Source organism: Podarcis muralis, chromosome 9 (genome assembly GCF_964188315.1).
Source record: "Podarcis muralis chromosome 9, rPodMur119.hap1.1, whole genome shotgun sequence".
Taxonomy (NCBI): domain Eukaryota; kingdom Metazoa; phylum Chordata; class Lepidosauria; order Squamata; family Lacertidae; genus Podarcis; species Podarcis muralis.
This window is the reverse complement of record NC_135663.1, coordinates 24,966,303-24,988,129: the sequence shown is the minus strand read 5'-3', so window position 1 is coordinate 24,988,129 and position 21,827 is coordinate 24,966,303. Positions and strand designations below refer to the sequence as shown.

General features: G+C 42.8%; 2 protein-coding genes across 3 annotated transcripts; both read right to left on the bottom strand.

Annotated features, from left to right (window-relative positions):
• Positions 1-49: 49 nt before the first annotated feature.
• On the bottom strand, positions 50-11,563 carry RRH (retinal pigment epithelium-derived rhodopsin homolog). The gene is made up of 7 exons (XM_028744046.2): positions 10,187-11,563; positions 6,681-6,871; positions 4,241-4,340; positions 2,845-2,998; positions 1,616-1,784; positions 744-922; positions 50-518 (listed from the first exon to the last, which is right to left on the bottom strand). The coding sequence occupies exons 1-7, from the start codon at positions 10,290-10,292 to the stop codon at positions 413-415; spliced, it is 1,005 nt and encodes a 334-aa protein (XP_028599879.2). The 5' UTR covers positions 10,293-11,563; the 3' UTR covers positions 50-412.
• Positions 11,564-11,683: 120 nt separating this feature from the next.
• On the bottom strand, positions 11,684-20,388 carry GAR1 (GAR1 ribonucleoprotein). Of its 2 annotated transcripts, none has more exons than XM_028743565.2 (7): positions 20,246-20,388; positions 17,216-17,441; positions 16,965-17,119; positions 15,403-15,462; positions 13,835-13,973; positions 13,518-13,592; positions 11,684-12,233 (listed from the first exon to the last, which is right to left on the bottom strand). In XM_028743565.2, the coding sequence occupies exons 2-7, from the start codon at positions 17,424-17,426 to the stop codon at positions 12,220-12,222; spliced, it is 654 nt and encodes a 217-aa protein (XP_028599398.2). In that variant the 5' UTR covers positions 17,427-17,441; positions 20,246-20,388; the 3' UTR covers positions 11,684-12,219. The 2 variants fall into 2 exon arrangements, with proteins under 2 accessions (XP_028599398.2, XP_077790040.1); XM_077933914.1 differs by lacking the exon at positions 20,246-20,388 and adding an exon at positions 19,933-20,075.
• Between the last annotated feature and the right edge of the window lie 1,439 nt (positions 20,389-21,827).

The window sequence follows — 21,827 nt, the reverse complement described above, 5'->3', positions numbered from 1 at the left end:
GACTAATAATTGTGGGAAAGGATATAAACCAGTCAAAAACACTAATCTCTGAAGTCTTGATTTTTATTGATGTTTTATTATAGATACTAAGGGCACACGCCTATGAAATATTGTGCTTGTACAATGAACCGCAAGGGTCCTTTTGCTAATACAATGCTGCAGCAGATAGCTTGGCACCAGGGGTCAGCAACCATACAGCCTGGGCCAGCCAGGACCCTGGTACATCTCGGGGAATAAAATATATGGTGCTTGTTACCATCATAGCTACCACAGGATCCAGCTATGGAGTCAAATGACTTGAAAGTAAGCAAAGGCCTTGTAACACAACTATCCGCAAAACAGATCAGACTTGCTTCTTTCCAGGGATTCGGCAAGCAAGTAAACATAGAGGCAATGCTTTCCATCAGCATCCTTAGGTAATTGTGCTTTGAGATGCACTCATTGGCAAGAAGACATGGTTGATTGTGATCTCCTGCCGTGTTTGACATCTGACCATTGCAAAGATGGCCCTTCGAAACCTGAAAGAGGGAGAAATCCTTTCAGTGTTGGATGCATGAATTCAGTGCCAATCCCTCAAATTCCAAGAATTCCACCTTCAAGAAGTGAATGGCTCAAGGCCACCCATGAGCTTCACCATCCAAGTCCAGGAGTCTAACCACTGCATCACACCGGAACTCATTATAACACATTCTCTCCCCACAGAATATCCACCTCTTAAGTTGTGGTAGAAGTGAACCACTTACTTTTTGTTCGCAATGACATAAATACAGGGATTATAGAATGTGGAGGACTTGGCAAATAATGGCGCTATAATTGCCATGGCAGGAGAAATTTTCCTGGGATCCCCAAACGAAGACCATAAACACACGATAGAATATGGTGACCACGCCACCAGGAACATTAAAATCATGACAACAGACATCTGTAAAGGAAAATGAACAAAGTGTGATGCCCCAAAATATTTCCAGTTCTGTTCTAGCATCTCTTTGATCGTTACCTCAGACCTTCATTCTATCCAGTCTCCCTTTTTTGTTACAAGCCCATCTAAGGTTGGAATAAAGTAGGGATGGAGAGACACAGAGGAGATGTGAGGACGTGGGAGGAGGGAGACTTGAAGGAGCTGTGAAGATATGGGGGTTTTGTGAAGTGAAAAGGAAGGAATTTGGTTTGGCAAGGTGGATGGCGAGGAGTGGCAGAGTTGTCAAGCGACATGAGCAGGGGCGGCAACCCCTAGTGCAGTGTTTTTGGACTACTGTCATCCCTAACTAGCAAGACCAGTGGTCAGGGATGGTGGGAATTGTAGTCCCAAAGCAGCAGGAGACCCATGTTTGGGTAACAGTGCCCTAGGATATTGTATTTGTGTTTGGCATGAACATATGTAGCTCAGTGGTAGAGCAACGGCTTTTCATGCAGAACGTATGGCTGGGAAGCCCCCTTTCTAAAACCCTGGGAAACCACAACCAATCAATCCAATGAACTTGAGGGACCTATAGTCTGATACAGTCTAAGGCAGCATCTTGTGATCTGATGATTTGCTTCAGCACCTCAACGTGCAAAATAAACTGATTTCCTCCCCACTGAAACAGAAAAGGGAGCTCTGCCAGAATGACCATACCTTTGTTACATCTACTTGATCAGACCAATCTATGTTGATGCTCTCCAGGCAACTGCTTCTGGCGTACCGCTTCATAGTTCGCGAAACATTGAAGTAACAGTAAAACATGACCGATAGCGGGATGACAAAGTTAACGGCAATCACAGACATCGTAAAAGAAACAAAGGATCTGAAAGTGGGGAAAACACGAAGATGATGACTAGAAAACACCACCTTTCATCCTGGTTTAACTGTAAGATTAGAGTGAAACATTTTATGTACTGTGCAAGATGTTCTAAAAGTGTTTTTTAAAACTGTACCCATCAATAGTGGCTCCATTTTGGCTGAGTTTAGACACACAGCCTCAAATCCTATACTCACTTAATAGGGAGTATTTCCCATTGAACCCAGTAGCACTTAAAGGTAAAGGTAAAGGTACCCCTGCCCATACAGGCTAGTCTTGACAGACTCTAGGGTTGTGCGCCCATCTCACTCAAGAGGCCGGGGGCCAGCGCTGTCCGGAGACACTTCCGGGTCACGTGGCCAGCGTGACATCGCTGCTCTGGCGAGCCAGAGCCGCACACGGAAACGCCGTTTACCTTCCCGCTAGTAAGCGGTCCCTATTTATCTACTTGCACCTGGGGGTGCTTTCGAACTGCTAGGTTGGCAGGCGCTGGGACCAAGCAACGGGAGCGCACCCCGCCGTGGGGATTCGAACCGCCAACCTTTCGATCGGCAAGCCCTAGGCGCTGAGGCTTTTACCCACAGCGCCACCCGCGTCCCCCTGCAGTAGCACTTACTTCTGAGTAAATATAAAAAACGATTGTGACCTTCACAACTGCCCACAAGGGTTTGTTTACCCTTGTCAACAGTTAGGGAGTCAGACTCTCTTGAGTCTCTTACTCCAATCTATTAATGGTGCACTATGAAGACTTTAAATTTTGCTTTTTAATAAAATAAAAACCCCTTACTTTTATTTACGATATAAAGCAAAATAATCAAACATAATTTTAATATAAAATCAATACTATATCTATATATCTATATATATATATATATCTCCCATGTTTTATATTCTTGGAGGAGAAAACAGAGTTTGGAAACCTTTCTTGCCTTTTTTAGAAGATCTTTCCTCCCCACCAACATCTCAATATTTGCCACCTTTTATGGTGAGGCTGCACTGACACAAGCCCAGTACAAATTTACGAACAAACAAACACACACGTACTACCCGACAAGTCAAAACATACGCATCGTTTTTCCTCCAGTTCACTGTACAGGTAGCTCCAGTTGGATCTGGGGCGTAGCTTGCCCAGCCCACAATCGGCATTGAGGCCCAAAAGACTGCGTTGATCCAGGCAGCAAGAATCAGAACTGTGTAGTTGTTAGCAGTAAGTCTACTACCTATGGAGACAAAACAATGATAGCTCTGTTTATTCTCCCTGGTCGCTTATAACATTTTACACTAAAGTAAACGCAGTGCTTTAATGATAACAAAACTGTATAAACCCATAAAAATACAAAGTTAATCTACACTTATTGTAGATCTACACAAGAAAGCCCTCAGACAAATAAATACCCAAATTATATATTGGCTTCATACAGTGAATGAAATGGAAGCATTTCATTCCATCAACAAACTTTTTGAAATCAAAAGTTGGCCCCCAAAAGACAAGAGATGACAAAAGACCATTCCCCCAAACCAGGTGTAGGGAACCTATCACTGCCCACAAGATGCTGTTGGTCTGCTAAGTCCCATCTGCCCCAGCCTGAATGGCCAATGTTCAGGGATGATGGGAGATGCACTCCAGCAGCATTTGGAGAGTCACAGATTCCCCACACCTACCATGAACCTTTCACTAATAGGATTACCCCTGTACTTTATTTTCATTTATATCACACCTTTCTCCCATGATGGAATTCAGGGCAGCATGCATAGGATTAGGTTCAGCAAGGTAGCTTCATTGTGTGCCTAATCATAGGATTTTAGAGTTAGTAGAGACCTGAAAGGTAATCTATCCCAAGTTGCTCAGTGCTGGATCTCCAATGCAAGATATGTAAGTAAAATATTAAAATGGTGCTTTTGCCCACAAAACCATCATTATCAGTGCTCTGAGTCTTGTGGCTGCACTGCAGCCTATCTTGATTTTTGACAAAACAAAATTTTAAAAAATCCTTCCAGTAGCACTACAGCAGACCAACAAGGCTACCTACCTATATCTTGTTTTATGACAGTTGAATCTCCCTCTACACACACACCTACCCATGCAAACTGGTCACCAAGATTGTCTGCTTTCGTCTTCACCCCTTTCAATTTCTCAAGTGCCGGATCTCATAAACCTTATTAAAATATGACTTGGTTAACTCTGTGTGGGTAACAAAGTTTCCAAAGAGCGCTAAGAAAGCAAACAGAACTGCTGGTGCTTTAAATAGCAAAACTCTGTAGCATTTGTTTGCTCAACTGGTCCTGCTATGTGTAAGCAACAATCAACTCAAGCATCTATAACAAAAAGTCTACATGAAAAATCAGATTGCGTACAAAACCAGTTCATGAGTTTAGGCAATAAAATATAACCAAAACCTATATTGTGTTTTATACAGAAGTTGTGATATACTACATTTTTTGTGTGCAAGAATATAACATACCTATATGTGGCTTGCAGATTGTCAGGTAACGGTCAATTGCAACAACAGTAAGCAAACCAATACTTGCCATTCCAAAAAAGATATTTAAAGCAGCATAGATCTGAAATTGGAGAGATTATATAATCATTTTCAAGGAATAAGCGTCATTGTTTTCGAAGGTTTTGAACTCTGATCCTTGTTACTGTTATTTTTGCAGTTATTATGCATTGTTACATAAATCCACCCCAAATAATATCAAGTTTAGCTTTAAAAAATGTAACACTGAAGTTCCCGTGTTGGATTTTGGCTAGCTGAGCATTGTTATCTGTTGTCTACGTTAGCTATTTTAAATCATGAGCTATTTGTTCAGCTTGTTTTAAAAATCAGATACAGTGGTGCCCCGCAAGACGAATGCCTCGCAAGACGAAAAACCCGCTAGACGAAAGGGTTATCCGTTTTTCGATGCGCTTCACAAGACGAATTTCCCTATGGGCTTGCTTCGCAAGACGAAAACGTCTTGCGAGTCTTGTGATTTTTTTTCGCTTCCCCCCCTTTTTTCTAAGCCGCTAAGCCACTAATAGCTTTTAGCCGCTAAGCCACTAAGCCGCTAAACCGCTAATAGCGCTAATCCGCTTAGCCACTAATAGGGTTGCTTCGCAAGACGAAAAAACCGCTAGACGAAGAGACTCGCAGAACGGATTATTTTCATCTTGCGAGGCACCACTGTATTTTAAAACAAGCTGAACAATGCTATTTGGGGACCAAAGGGTACTGTTTGACCTATAACAACATATACTTCATTCATAATTAGTTCCCCAAAGGATTGAACTTTCTTGCAGCTCCACCACCTATGGAGATAAACCCCCATTTGCTGAATCCTCTCCAACAGAGTGGACTAAATTGAAGATTTGTTCTGTGACTTTTTATAGGTGGATGGTGCTATCTATATACTCCCCCCCCCCTGTTTTTTCTGGTAAATAAATTGCCATTTCCTGTATATTTTTTACTAATCTGACATTTCTATGTTACAATTCCAGCATAGATAATACTGAGAAAAATGGACCACTGGTCTGACTCAGCCTCAGTGGGTTTACAACTAGTGTGCCACCGGCAACACTGGCCTCTTTCCTTCCTCCCTTCCTTCCTTCCTTCCTTCCCTCCCTCCCTCCTCTGTTTCCCTCTTGCGCCTCTGCCTCCCAAAGGCTTGCACAGCTGTTTGTTGCAGCAGCCTTGGTTACAAGCTCCCCAGACAATTGGTGCCTCTGTGGCTGGCCAAGGGATGCTGTTTGCCAGGAGCTAAGGAGCTTCAGAGACCGGGGGGGGGGGGGGGGCTGCGATGGCTGCCTGGAGGACTCCCAAGGAGATGGGAGAGGAGAGGAGGCTGAGGGAACACTCCACAAGGGAGGGTGTTTGAAAAAGGATGAGAGGCTGCCGAACAAGGGGTGACAAAAAGGATGAGAGGCTGCCGAACAAGGGGTGACATAACTGGGCTCCTGAGCTCCACAGGGGGGCTACAGAAAGAACGTAGTTGGTCAAAGGAGGTGTGGACTCAAAAGGTTTGAAAACCTCTGGCCTAAGGCATCATCTCAAGCTCTGTTTCCTGCTCCAGCTGGCAGTAGTTTTTTATTTTCACCTACTCCCTGATCCTTTTAGCTGGAGGCACTGAGGGGCCTGTGGGGCATGTGAAGTGTTTTGCCCCTGTGCTGGGTCCCTTACCCACCAGGTCTTCTGCCCATTTGTTGCCCCTAATAGTCTTCGCAGCTGAAAAATGTTATGAATAGCTAGACAGTGCTAGGAGTCAGACGTTCTACTCTAGGCAGCCATCTAGTGGCAAGCCCGATTTAGTATGTGTTTTAATTTACAATTCTGAAATGCCTCATTTCCAGCTTGCAGAGGGGTTAGCCGATAGCAAACAGCTTTGAGCTATCTGAAAAGCTAACAGATTTATTGTGACATAAACTTTTGTTCACTAAATTCTCTAGAGCCTATTTTATCAGCTATTCGCTCTTTGGGAGCATGCATACCCTCCAACATTTCTCCATTGAAAATAGGGACGACCTACTCCATAATAACTGCCTCTGCTGTAACATATGGAGTGGATGTTAGGTCTGCATCACTGTTTGTGCTCTGAACGGAACATGAGCAATTGTAGGAATGGCCTAGATGCATCTCACTTGTTTACATGCATTCAAATCAATCAATCAATCAATCAATCAATCAATCAATACCGACCGCCCTATTATACCCGGAGGTCTCAGGGCAGTTCGAAAACAAAATAAAAATATAAAACCACAAAATATATAATCAAAATAAAAACAACAACCCAGTCACCCCCCTCCCCCCAAAAACCCACGTTTTAAAAGGGCATAGGATGTCAATCAAATCAACCAAAGGCCTTATGTGCACTTCAACTGGAACAGGGATAAACACAAACATGCTTTGGTCTTTCATTTCTAAGTACCTGGCAGCCTGCATAGCCGAATTTCCAGCTTCCATGCAGATCTGAAGCTGCGGACATGGGGTAGCCAATCCCACTCACTCCAATGTCAGTGAAAGCCAGGTTAATAATAATGGCATTGGTTGCTGTTCGAAGTTCCTTATACTTAACAAAGATGCCTAGGACCACTATGTTACTCAGAAGACTTACGACTCCTGTTAAAAGACCAAAAAGGGAAACTAAACAATAGCAAATAATTAACATTGGCATTCTGGAAAACAACAACAACTCTATTATGGCTAATTTATTAAGGGTATCCATAACTCAGCAAGGCATTTTTTTTTAATATTTCTATAAAACTTGGAAATGTATGCTAATGTTAATATAGTCTTATAATGCTGTGTTGCAGGCTTTTATACAAAGCTCTTGTTTGTTTTGAAAATGGATGGTTTTCTTTACCTCAACCCTTTCCAACTCAGAATTATTCATGCATTCAGCAATATTGTACCCAACATATGTCCTCCTTTCCTCAAGACTGGATTACTGTAGTATGTTCTATATAGGGCTGCCTTTAAAAAGCATTTGGATCCTGCAGCTTATCCAAAGCAGTGAAAATAAATCATGGTCCTGTGTACAAATCAGTGAGCAGGAACCATCCCATCACTGAATCTATACCCTTTAGGAACACAATCAAAGAGTATAACAAGTTCATCAGTGGGATAGCTCAGTCGGTAGAGCATGAGACTCTTGATCACAGGGTCATGGGTTTGAGCCCTATGTAGGGCAAAAAGATTTCTGCAAGGGTTGGACTAGATGACTCTTAGGCCCCTTCCATCTCTACAATTCTATGATCACCAGGCCCTATTTTCAGCAGTAAGAATCAGCAAAGCATCACTATGTGCCCACAGGTCCAAAAAGGTTGGTGACATCTAATTTGCATCAAAGAGCTGCACTTCAGAAAACAGCTCCTTGCTTTCTTTGAAGCTTTTTTGTCTAAGGCAATACAGTCTGAAGCAAATAGAGCAACAATAAAACATTATTTCTTCATCAGCATATACGCTACTATTTATTATAAGGTGTCAGACCATCAGTGGGTACTCAGTGTATCTATATATATTCTCCTCCTACACAAAGTAACATAAGACACAAGCCCAGAAGATAACAGAACATGTTCAGCATGTTGGATAAAAGCAGCAATGCAAAAGCCAGCTGCAGGTGGCTGGAAAGCAAAACAGGATGTTGTGGTTTGGAGATGTGCTGTTGGAGAAAAGGGGGAGTCTTTTCTCTGTGCTGAGCACCGGATGTTAGCTCAGAGTGTCATCTGACCTGTGCTGGAAGTGCAGGGGCGGAGTTGTGACTCTTCTAATGGAGTCTGAAGGGTGCAGTCACGATTCTATGTACTGCTGAATGACAGGAATAAAAGTCATGTAAAATAGACTCCTGTCTGTCTCATTTCCCCTCCCTGGGGGGGGAAAGCAAGGAGAGAAAAGCAGAGGGTGTGTTCTCTTCACATCTAATGAGGAGAATCGCCGGATTATTACCTAGCCTGCCGGGAGTAGCAGACGGAAGGTAAACACAGTATCTCACTCAATCGCCCCGGGTGAGGCCAGTTTACCTCTGACTGTGAGCTGAGATACTGACACAGCATTCCTATTGCTAAACAAACTCAAGTAGCAATGCATTTAAACAGAAAAGTTGTAGAATTTTGTCATTTGTTCAGTTTGTGAATATAAAAGTAATACTGACTAAAATTTGAGCACTCTGGCAGTAAGATTAACTCTCGGATGGTATCGCATTTGTTACACTGTCACATTGCCAATACAGTGGTACCTCAGGTTAAGTACTTAATTCGTTCCGGAGGTCCGTTCTTAACCTGAAACTGTTCTTAACCTGAAGCACCACTTTAGCTAATGGGGCCTTCTGCTGCCGCCACACGATTTCTGTTCTCATCCTGAAGCAAAGTTCTTAACCCGAGGTACTATTTCTGGGTTAGCGGAGTGTGTAACCTGAAGCGTATGTAACCTGAAGCATATGTAACCTGAGGTACCACTGTACTGCTCAGTGAGTCTTTCCTTAGAAGGAAAAGATTTGCCTCTAAGAAAACTGTGACTCAATTTATCGTGATAAGACTGGCCGAGAGTGACATCTTTAAGCAAAATGGGTTGAAGCATTTATGATCCAACTGCTATAATGAAAAGCATCCATTTAAAAATATAGCACTGTAAGAATTTGACTTTTTTAAAACTTTTCTAAAAAAATATTTAATTGAAAAAAGATAATGCAATATACCCGACCTATAGTAAAACCACCACCTACTCACAGAATGTGGAATCTTATACTGGTGACAGGAGGTATCCTTTGCATCTATGACCACCTCCATTGCTTTGCTGCGTAAAACAGCTCTCCAGATCTCCCAGTACAGCCACTGCTTGAGCCAAAATAGAGATGCTCTAGGCTTTTTGAGACTATGCAACAGGCTCCTTTAGAAGCATGGCAATGCTTGTTGTATATGTCATAATAAGCTACTCAATCTTTAAAGAGAATTCTTGCTCACACTGGCCACCTCCTTTACGGACCTAGAGCACATCTAGGGACCAAATGTTATTTCTGAGTGTCCAATATAGATACAAGTCTTCAACAAAACATATAGCTGAAACAAGGACCTATAGTTGGGAGCTTTTTCCTCACGAGCAATTCCAACATCTCCCATAAAATGCATGTAAGATTATATTAGGGGGAAATCAATTATGACTAATCCATGCACAATGTTGTTTTTAAAATATATTCCATAACTACTGCTATGGGGAGTGGAGTTAGAGCTGTTGAAATAACAAGCCACTTGCTTCTTGAGGATAGTTTTCAGGCTGTATTGCTTAATCATTCACTGGCTGCCACTTGTGGCTGCAGCAGAGGACCCCAAAACCAAGAACAAGGCAGAGAGGAATGCAAAATGGGTGAACTCTCTGAGCTCTCAGACCATTCCAGCCTAGAACTAGCAAACAAAGAACTTCATATGGAGAAACAAACATAGGGCTGAGAGCCAATATCCCTGCATACTTTTTATTCCTTAAAGCGACAGGTTGGAGACAAAGCCATTAATGTTCAGTAGACAAACAGAGGCCATTGGGACTTACACGATTTCAGTTAGCCCACTCTAAGCAAGACTATGTCCAGGTCCAACCTTCTATCTTTATGATAAATGGCTCCCAGAACAGTGACAAACACATCATTTTACAAATCTAAATAAATTACATTTCTTTTGCAAGTTAACATGTACCATCCGAGTCACATCCACCCACATATATGCATATAGGGAATTGCACCCTTAATGTGCATGTTCAATACTTGTTTAAGATCATAGTTTTATCATTTCACATTTGATTGTTCTAAAACTTCCCTATCTTTAGAAAATGCTGGACAAAAACCAATTAACAGCTTTTTTTGCACTTGAATAACACAGAATGCCTCTATTCCAAGTCTTAAATCCTGGTTTTTCATCCCCCTGCCACAAATTCCATCAACATTCATACCTGCTGTTATCAAATAAGCTGCAACTATGTTGTGCTCAGTCTGTGAAAAGGCCGAATGAGGTTCATGTTCACTTTCCGAAAAGTTAGCAGAATCATTCAAAAACATTGCAGGGGAATGAAAATTGGAAAAACACCCTCCAGGGTTATCCTGTATATGGCCATTCGAAACACACACACATCCCCAGCTTTTGTAGGCAGATCCTTGTCCTGCAAAACTGACTATAAAAGTTCTTCCCTGCTGAAAAGCTCCCAAATGGATTTCCACTCAAGAGCAAAGGGGTTTACATTCCCAAACTATGAAAGGGGAAGGCTTGTTAGCTCAACAAAGAACAGTACAGAGCTGCAAGCCCATTTTTAACAAGATCCTTACGGTTCATGGCCTTATTACTAAAGAGATTAGCGGCTGCATAGGCCCCACACTTTGGACTTCACATTTTCTTTCTTTCAATGTTTCAAAAAACCCGGCAGGAGTTGATTGTTCATCATGTGTATGTTTGCATTTGAGAATTCTGAACCAAGTTTTTAAAAGCTATTAAGCAAAACAATAACTGTAAAAAACCCCTATTGCAAAAGACAGGGCAAAACACATCTCAATCTACAGTGGTACCTCGGTTTACGAACTTAATCAGTTTCAGAAATCCGTTCTTAAACCAAAACTGTTCTTAAACGGAGGCGCGCTTTCCCTAATGAGGCCTCCCGCTGCCCTTCCACCGTTCGGATTCCGTTCTTAGACCGAGGTAAAGTTCGCAAACCGGGACACTTTCAGTTTTGCAGAGTTCGTAAACCAAATCGCTCATAAACAGGACTGTTCTTAAACCGAGGTACCACTGTATTTGCAAGAAGAGGTTGAAGATTCACATCCTGATTTGAAATCCCAATTCGAAATAACTGTAATGTATCTGCTCTAAGAGCATCAACTTTGATTATTTGTCCATGGAGTCCATTATCTATATCAGAACTGTAGCTCAATGGCTCAGTTGAAGCCCAAGATTCAATCCTCAGCAACTCCAGGTATGGCTGGAAAAGACTCCTAGCTGAAACTCTTCGAAGTTTCATTGGTGAAATGGCATTCATAAAAACATCCAGTTGAGAGCACTTGATGTGTGACACACAGACTGGGAGCTGATGGCACAAGCAGCCAAGAGGCCAACCACATATTATGGATAGCTGTGTATGAGTGAAATAATGCCAGTTTCTTTCCTCCCTGCTGGTTCCAAATTATTATGGTACATTCAAACCAGGTATCTTGGTTTGTTTCACTCCCAAACAAATCATAATCGGTAAGTCAAGAACAAACCACGGCTACATATTATGGTTTGCTGGAAGTGAAACAAACCATGATGCCTGGTTTGGACATAACACCAAGCAAGGGATCATATCTAAAAGGCTCTCTTAGATGTGTACACAATAAACAATTAACTATGCTTTACTGTGATGTGTGAATGGAAAAATGAATTTAGCACAAATGCCCATCAATTATACTTTTGAGCTTTAACCTAAGTTATTACCAATTTTATTTTTAAAAAACAAGAAAACTTTTGTCATTTAGACATATCATTCATTAGACAACTAAGTTAAATATAACTGCGAAAGCATATTCAAGTTGTTTTGATACGATTTTGTATGAATCCATGAAACACTATTTGAAAATTGACAAAAACCAAAATACAAAGACGGATAATAAAAAATATATTGAGCAGACCATCTTCTGTTATTGTTTAGGAAGTCACTGGTTTCCCAACTTCAAGATGAGTTTTTGACTAAAAAAATATAGCTCATAAAAAGTGTTTAAAAACAACATTCTGTTTAATGTCAAGAGCACAAGAGGTCCAAGGGGATTTCAAGAGAAGTATCTGTGGATCTGAAATTGGTTCATCTCAGCAGAAATCCAGGAACACGTGTGGCAGTACTTCGCTCCTTTAGACAATAACGTATTAAAAGTCCACTTTACGACATTCAAGTTCATAAAAAAGATCTCTCATTATATTCTGAAGATGAAACCATTAACTTGGAATTTCCCAGAACTTCTTCACTTAACGTCCTCTGCCTAATTTGAAAGAAAAACACAAATCAGATCATCATTCCCATCTAGCCTGGAAAAATGCAACAAGTTTTTATAACAAACGGGTAGGTTGTTGTTGTAGTACCTGCAATATTGTAGACATCTGCATTTGTGGTTTTAACATTCCACTGAAGGACTATAGATAACATCCTACCATTTACTGGTAGAAGTCTGGCTAGGTATTCTATCCTAGGCCAGCTTCACATGTGAGGATCTCCCAGAAAAGTAACATGAAATGGGGCTCCCAAGTGTTTCCCATCACTACCATAAGCGCCTTTGCGCAGGATTACTACCAACAGTAGTAACAACACTGTTGTGATACGCAGCAAACACTTGCGAGACTCCTTCCGTATCGCTGTAACAATGCAGCAACATCCTACATGTGGGAACATCAAAATGGGCATCTTCTTAAATATTACTTAACTGTTAGTGCCTTGACAAATTCAGGTGAGAGAATATGCTCAGCTTGGAGCGCCTACCCAAACAACAGCAAGCCCTCCTGGAGCAGCTGGACCTCTGTACCTCACCTGTCTCCATCATTATAAACTTCCAGGGCAAATTTGAAAACATTTCTGTTGACCCGGGGATTTGGTGGCTGAAGAATATTGTTGCTGCCAACCTCAAGATCATTGGCTCAGGTATGTTTCTAGGTGTAACTGCTTTTAGACGTTTACCATTGTAATTGTTTTTGGAATGCTGTAATCAGTTTAAATTTTTTTTGCTTTGCTTCTGTTTTGGAATTGTTTGCCACCCTGGGCTCCTTGGGGAGGAAGAGCCGGATATCAATTCAATCAATCAATCGATCATGAATGAATGATTCCGATAGCCTTGACTCTACTCCTGGTAGTTTGAAAGCATTTTACCATCAACAAACACTGTCCACACTGCAGAGGACTCCTCTGTTCATTCGCTACGGGGTTATGCTGTATATTGTACAGAATTTCACTGGACCCCTTACCAGATCCTTGGAGCATCACCAGTGCCCTGTGCGTGAACTTAACATGCACCACAGAGCACATCCAACGCTCTCCTTTGGTTGCACATTGCTGGGGGGGAATGGGTACTTGTGAACAAGCTATTAAGAAAACCTATCGTCCAGTAAGGATCAGGAGCTCTTGATAAATTTCCAAGAAACCCTAAGTTTTCTGAAACAGGTTTAAAACAATTACTTAAGTCACAGTAAGAGAAAGGTAGCTGAATATTGCATGGATATATTACCAGAAACAGTACCATAGGTAATTAACTCCGTAATGTTGCCATTATACTTACCTCTAAATCCTCGGCCACCTCCACCACCTCGTCCTCCTCTGAACCCTCCACCACCTCTGCCACCCCTGAAACCACCTGGAAAATAAAAGCAGAAAGTAATTAATTAATTAATTAATTATTAAAAGCACAATAAAACATAGGTATATTTTATGACAGCAATGAGGCAGTACAACTTCCAAAACCATCAGGAACATCTTGCTTCCAGACCTGGATTTTCAAACTTTTTGGGGGGGTAGGGAGAGAGAGAGAGAGAGAGAGAGAGAGTGAGAGAGAGATCTCTACCACCTTATTGCATGCATCCAGACAACAATACCTACCTCCCCCTCTGCCACCTCCACCTCTGCCACCTCCTCTTCCACCACGGCCTCCTCTTCCACCTCTCGGAGGCCCTTTTTCACCTGGAGGCCTTGGCAAAAATCTCTGCAGCGGGAGCAATTTTGCTGGATCGATATAAAACTGCGGGGGGGGGGGGGAGGCCGAGGTTAGGTTTTGTCCAAAACCTTTCTTACATGTGTATATAACTTAAAAGTTAGAGTAAACAAGTTTACTTTAGATTTAACAGCTAATATAAGAACTAGGTGTTGCTGTAACCCTATGTTTCACTGCTTTCTTGATCCATGTATAGTCATCAACAAGTCCCCCTGAAATAAATGCTAGACATATCAAGTTTCACAGCATCATAATGATATTTATTTATTTCCTGCCTTTTTCTCTGACACGACTCAAGGCAGCTTACATACAAGAACCTGTAACACCATAGGGGGGAAAACAATAATTAAATAGCAATTGAACACTGATATTACATATGTATATAGTTTTACTTCTTTTTAAAACCAAAGAAATAAATATCCTGCCTCAGGAACAGGAGAAAACAAGCTTGCTTCATCTTCCATGCGACAGCCCTTTAGTTATAGGAAGATGGCCATTGTATCTTCTCTCAGACTGCTCTCTTCCAGGCTAAGCATACCCAACTCCCTCAGTCGTTCCTCATAAGGCTTGTGGATGGAGCCCTCCCCCTTCTGTTCACCAAATATGCAGTGCTGCTGACAGGATGCTCATTGGCAGCAGCCAGCAGAGGGTCCAAAATGCTGGATCCCAGTCCAGTCTCAAAATGTTGGGCTTGACTGCTGTGGTAGCTGAATCCAAGAGACTAAACAAGGTGAACATCATCTCTATGCGCCCTATCACTTAGCAGCAAGAATACCCTATGGCTTGGGTGAAGAGGGGCCAGAATGTGAACTCTACTCATGGGATTTTTGCTAATCCCTTCTTCGCTCTGCAGCAGCCACGGCTCCTGAAAAACTGCTTTGGAGGGTTGGGAGACAACAGCTATCAAACAGGGTGGGAGCTGGTGCAAAGGGTGGGTAAATTGGACAGAAATCAACATCCCTTCCTCCAGCAGGAACCTCTGCCAGCTCCTTTCGCAAAGGGAGCCTTTCCATTCTTGGAAGGGAAACTCTGGGTCCAACCTGTTTAAATTAATAAGGCTAACACTAGGTCTACACCAGGGGTAGTCAATCTTTTTATACCTGCCGCCCACTAATGCATCTTTCTTGATGGTAAAATTTCCTTACTGCCCACCAGTGCTCGATGGAAGGGGGATTCAGCTTCTGCCATAGAACCTCCTACTGCCCACCTAGAATCCTGAATCGCCCACTAGTGGGCAGTAGGGACCAGGTTGACAACCCCTGGTGTACACTATAATTTTGCAATTGGCAGACATGCACGTGCGCACACACACACACTCAATGACTACTTACATACCATTAATACTTACTGAACAAGCATTTAGAAGGTAAGCTAAAATAACACCCCATGGTATGAGAGCTTTCATGCACCTTATCCAAGTTCAGAATTTTGAAACGCTGGTTAATGGGTACTTTACCTTTTGCAACTTTTTGAAGGAAGCAGCTTTCATGTTTTCCGACAATTTGACTGAAAAATACTATTTGACTTGTTTAGGAAAGATTACATTAAATGCATGTCCAATTCTTTTCATATGGATGAAAAGTGCCTCAAGCAATGTTTGAGTCTTATTACAGCTTTTTTGTCATTTATATTAGAAAACAAAGACCTAGAATTCCCAAAGAGATTGAGAATGCACTATCCTCTTTTTCACTTTGGATTTCAGATATGATTGATACAGTGGTGCACACTGGCTTCAAAATCTACAAAGATGCTGCTATTGAACTTTAAAATGTGACAAAGGCAACAGTTGCCATCAGAACACTTTCATTTTAGAAGCAGTCAGTGCCATGTTAGCTTATAAATCTTGGCTCATGTAAACCATGGCTTAGTGTTATGTATGAACCCAGCACAACTGTGAAAAGGGTTAAAAAGCACCTTGTAATTATGAAATGCACAAGCAATAGGTCCTAATACAGGGGTCAGCAAACTTTTTCAGCAGGGGGCCGGTCCACTGTCCCTCAGACATTGTGGGGGGCCGGACTATATTTTGGAAAAAGAAAAAAAAGAACGAATTCCTATGCCCCACAAATAACCCAGAGATGCATTTTAAATAAAAGGACACATTCTACTCATGTAAAAACATGATACCCGGACCATCCATGGGCCAGATTTAGAAGGCGATTGGCCAGGATCCCAGCCCCCGGGCCTTAGTTTGCCTACCCATGTCCTAATATACAACAACAACAACAACAACTGCCCTGTCCATGCAGCTGGGTTGCCCCAGCCACCCTGTGGAACTTCTAAAACACATATAAACATAATAAAACATCAAACATTGAAAACCTCATGATACAGGGCTGCCTTCAGATGTCTTCTAAAAGTTTTATAGTTATTTATCTCTTTGACATCTGATGGAAGAGCATTCCACAGGAAGGGCACCACTGCTGAGAAGGCCCTCTGATTGGTTCCCTGTAACTTCACCTTTCGCAGTGAGGGAACTGCCAGAGGACCCTTGGAGCTGGATCTCAGTGTCCAAACTGAACGATGGGGGTGGAGATGCTCTTACACACATCCCTAGGGGGACATTAAGCTTTGTCTTTCCCCCACAAACAGAGAAACCAAATGAGGATCCCAACAAACTAACTTTGTAAATCAGCTGACAAAGTTATGCCTGCAAATATATATATATATATATATTTACTAGCCTGCTTTATACTCATAGGAAGGGATGGCAGACATATGATTCCATCTCTGTACAAGCCCCTTGCGTGAGTAAAAACACAGGCTAGCCACAAAATAAGTTTCTATGCTGGGTGCAAAGGTAATGTATGGGGTTGCATTTCACCCCTTCTCCAACAGCCCATTTGCTTGAATGAACCACAGGAATCAGGTAAATGGTTAAAATACAAGGCTGAGATTAATCTTAAAAGACATACTGGAATTAGGTTCTAGATTACGGAACACTAGAAAATTAAAGAGAGAGGAAATGCTTGTAATTTATCTTCTGCAAACATTCAAAAGTACACAACTAAAGGATACAAAGTCTCTGAGCTGCCCAAAGATTTCATCCACTTTCCCAATCTGTTCCTTATTTTCTAAATAGACGGGTGCATTGAAATAAGGTACTTTGCTCTCCTGAGTCACACATTTGCAAACAATGTCATCTTCACAGGGGTGCATAAACTCTCCCAGGACTGTAAATAAAAAAGGGAAACATATTTAGATCAGGAATTCAAAGTCAGGATCAAAACGTTTTATTTCATGTACATTAAGAAATGACTGTAACTTACTGACTACACTTTCTGGAGGTCCTTGGTCATATGATCTGTTGAAACCTCCTCGTCCACCACCTCCACGGCCAAATCCACCTCTTCCACCACCCCGTCCACCTCTATTGAAGCCACCGCCACCTCGACTGAAGCCGCCGCTGCCACCACCTCTATTGAAGCTGCCACCGCCACGATTGAAGCTTCCACCACCGCCTCTTCCTCGATACGACATGACTCTCTCTCTCTTCTGTTCAATAAAGAATTCATGAAAATCAACAGCACTCCTATATATCTCTGTAGCGCTTGAATCACTCTAGACTTGTGCCAGTCATTTCACTGCATGCATTCGCTAGCGTTATCATATATTAATCTACATCATCCAAAATACTTTTCAAAAGATCAGTTACCTTGAAGACATAAGACGTTAGGTTTTGAGTTTGGGTTTTTTAGGTTATTGAGATCAAACAGTCATTTAATCCTCATAAAATTCCTCTTAACAAGAGATTTTTTTCTCCCATAAAAAACTTTCTTTTTTCACATTTCAGTTGCACCAACCATCCTTAAACTAGATGCACAGATATATTTAATTCCTTAGCTGTTCCTGTGGCTTCCACACAGCAGTTGTAATACAGTGGTACCTTGGTTCTCGAACGTAATCCGTTCTGGAAGACCGTCTTCTGAAATGTTCAAAAACTGAGGCACAAAGGGGTTGGCTGCAAATTCAATGGAGAAAACTGAAAAACACGCAGCGGAAGCCATTCCACTTCTGAGGCGTGTTTGAAAACAAAAGCATTTACTTCCAGGTTTTTGTCATCTGAAACGTTCGGCTTCTGAGACGCTCGAAAACTGAGGTACTGCTGTCTATGAATCAAACAGATAGTCGTACCTTGGTTGATGAACACCTTGTGACTCGAACGTTTTGGCTCCCAAATGCCACAAACCCGGAAGTGAGTGCTCCGGTTTGTGAACATTCTTTGGAACCTGAATGTCTAATGCGGCTCCAATTGGCTGCAGCAGCTTCCTACAGCTAATCGGAAGCCGTGTCTTGATTTCCGAACATTTTGGAAGTTAAACAGACTTCCAGAACGGATTCCATTTGACTTCCGAGGTACCACTGTACTTGTAGTTTTAGACAGCAAGTCTACCACATTCATGAGCTAAATGAGGGAGTAGGAAGGTATTAGTCTGCCAAGGGCCACCATGAGTCTAAGAGAGGGGTCGACAACCACAAGCAGCCCACAGGGGTCATTTAATCGTCCCATGAGCCAGCCCCAAACCAAGCCGCCCACTCGAGTCCCTGCATGCAGCACAGCGTGGGGACTCACTTCCGTGGGGCCAGAAATCGCGTCTGTGCAGATGCAGAAAATTGTGGGCGTGGGTGATCCAGCCCACAGAGGGATCTCCGCTGGAGTGAACCGGCCCAGGTGAGGTAAACCTTGCTGCTCCCTGGTCTAAGACACCTGGTAAATAACTAAGACTCCCTACATTTCAATTCTGTTATACAACCCAACTTTATTCCAACAAAAGGTGAAATTAAGAAATGAGGTACTATTCAAGGAGTGAAGCAACCTCTAGCTTGAACCATAATTCTTTAAAATGATGCAACTTTAGCATTTGGCCCATGAAAGTGAACCAAAACCTTACCTAAATACTCAAATCATCACAGGCATTGTATCAGTGTTGTGAAAGGACATATAGCAAGGACTGTTTTTTATTTTTTAAAAAGGGAGAAGGGGAACAGCTATTTCTTCACCCACCACTATCTTCCTTACGCCACTTCCAACTTAAATATTACACTAAACTTATACTGAAGTGTTATTTACTCTTCAGTATAGTAAAAAATTCATTTTTATATAATGAAAACTGTTAAACGATTATATAAGAACTACTCTTTAGCCCTTAAACCAGCCTTCCCAACCTGGTGCCCTCTAGAAGTTTTGAACTATTGATTTCCATCAGACCAAGCCTGCAAGGCCAACGATCAGGAGTGATGAAAACTGTAGTCCATAATATCAAGAGGACTGCTGCAATGACTGTAGTTTTAAGGTTCCATGGTGGGCAGAGAACTGTCCCAACTATGCAACCTTGAAACCAACACCATGTAACACCAATTATTTTTAGTCCCTAGGGACCAGGGCCCCTCCCCAACCAGGTACTTGAGGCTCCTGGCAATTACGGGTGGGGAAATGACCACTCTACAGTGTAAGCATTGCAAAATGCCTAAACCCCAAACTTTTGATGCTGCTACCTTCCTCAAAAGCTTATCTTCTCCCTTCCTTCTCTCACACCATTTCCCAAAACGTGCACAGTGATGCTGCCTAGCCTCGAAAAACCCAACGAGCGATCCGAATCTTGTGCTTCCAACATGCGTGATGTTTCTTTAAAAAATAACAACGAACCACAGTGCTTCAGGTGTAGGGACAAAAACCTGCCCCTGTCAAAAAAAACCAATGGTACCTCAGGTTAAGAACTTAATTCGTTCTGGAGGTCTGTTCTTATCCTGAAACTGTTCTTAACCTGAGATACCACTTTAGCTAATGGGGCCTCCTGCTGCGGCCGCGATTTCTGTTCTCATCCTGAAGCAAAGTTCTTAATCCCAGGTAATATTTCTGGGTTAGCGGAGTCTGTAACCTGAGGTACCACTGTATTCAGTATGACTTCATAATCAACGGCAAAAACCAACATATGAGGAAGCGGGTCGTTTTAATAGCACGCATCGCCTTAGGAGTAAGCCTCACCGAGTTCAATGGGGTTTACTCGCAAGTAAGTGCGTTCCACACCCCAACCGAAGAGCCACGTATTTCCCAACACAGCCCCGCTCCATAAACGGCCAGGAGCTTCAAGGGAGGTTCAGAAGCAGGCGCCCAACCCGGGGCTTTGCAAAGAAGCACAGCAAGGCTGCAGCAGCAACCACGACCCCCGCCCCTCCTCCTCCCAGCCCACACGGGCTCCAGGCGCCTGCAAGACGAGGCAAGCCCCTGCAAGCAGCATTGCAGGGGGTCGGGCTGGATGACCCCCAGGGTCCCTTCCGACTCTAACAGGATCTCCCACCTAAGCGCGGCACGCTCCGCTCTTCCTCCCCACGTGGACGCACTGCTCTTCCGCCAAGGACTCACGCGCGCAGGCCACTTCCGGCGGTCCTCCTCCTCCTTCCACGCTTGCCGGCGATCCACCCAATCGCAGGCCCGCCGTAAAATCACGCGCTTCCGTTTTACGACGCGTAGCCAACCATAGAGATGTTTTGTTTCCCCGAGGAACGGCGATCCCATCGGCGAAGCGAGGCAGGCGAATTGACGGGCGCCCGGAGCTCCGCAGGGCGCAGGTTGTCTCGTGGAATATTATTACCTTACGGATTATCTCACGGAGTGTGTGTTCGTGTGCAGCAGAAACAAACCCACACACGCACACACAGAGAAAATTGCATTATTTTATAAAATTTGCAGTATTTAGCACAGTTCGGACGTCACTGGCGGCAGCAGAAGCCGCACCTTGTAATAAATCATATTGCGAAAAAAAATGAACGCCGTGTCTGTTTTCGTAATTCGCTTGTTTCCACATTACTGTGTTGTTTGCATGCACCTGATGGAAGCTGGTGTCGCAATAAGTTTGTGGTTCTGCAACGGTGGGACGCTTGCTATCCCCCCGAAAATTTAAGCGAAACTTCCAAAGTGAAGTTTTTTGTCAACTGCTGTGGACAAAATGTATATATGTATCCTTGATCGGAGCCGGTTGGGGCTGATAGGAGTCGTAGTCCAAAAGATCTATGAATCAGGTTCCAGGGGGAAAAATTGATTGAATTTTCCCTCAATCTTTTGGTGTTTCCTTATGTATCATATAATAAATCAAATTATAACAGAAGAATGAGAATGTCTATTGTAGCTGTAGGCATTCTTATGCAAATATCTAAACATGCCTATTCGCTTTATTTTGAATTTTGCATGCAAAATTTGTCTCCAAACTAGCGTTTTGAATGCTAGTTATTAAGAAGCTTCCATGACACTGCATTTGATTACTGGGAATTTGTTGGACGTGTTAACGGAAAAAATCTGAGGGCTCCCTTGGACAAAAACAAAGACACCAACCAGGATAACTTGGAGCAAAACAGCAGCCTGTAGGCTTGGCCTTTATTGAACTGATGCATCAGGGTGTTCCCCTCACTTGCAGGAGAGAGGAAAGACCCAGAAAAATAGTGTGCCAGGTCTTATAAAAACTTTTGAAATTCCCCTCCTCTAGGTCAAGCCCACCCCCAGAAACATCATGCATACATTACAGAAAGGAGGGGTTGAGGGAGGAGTTGTGGTGGTAACCTGAGTGTCCTGTCACCTGGCTGGTTCCTCCTTTCCCCCTCCCCATGAGTACTTTCCAGGTGACAAAGGGGAGTTTGCAGTTTCCTGCCCCCCAGAGGGAAGATCTGATCATTGTCCTTTGTTTCAGTCTGTGCTGAATCCACTACCATATGCAAGTTCTTTGTCATTTTGATTGTCTTCTGTCTGGGATTATCAAGGCTGACATAGCAACTGGGCAGGGCCCCTGTGGATGTGCTGGTATGCTGAAGGGATCATGGCTGACCAGAAACCAAGCCACCCTCCTTTGATAGTAAATAAAATGGAACAGTGCAAATCCGATGTATGGT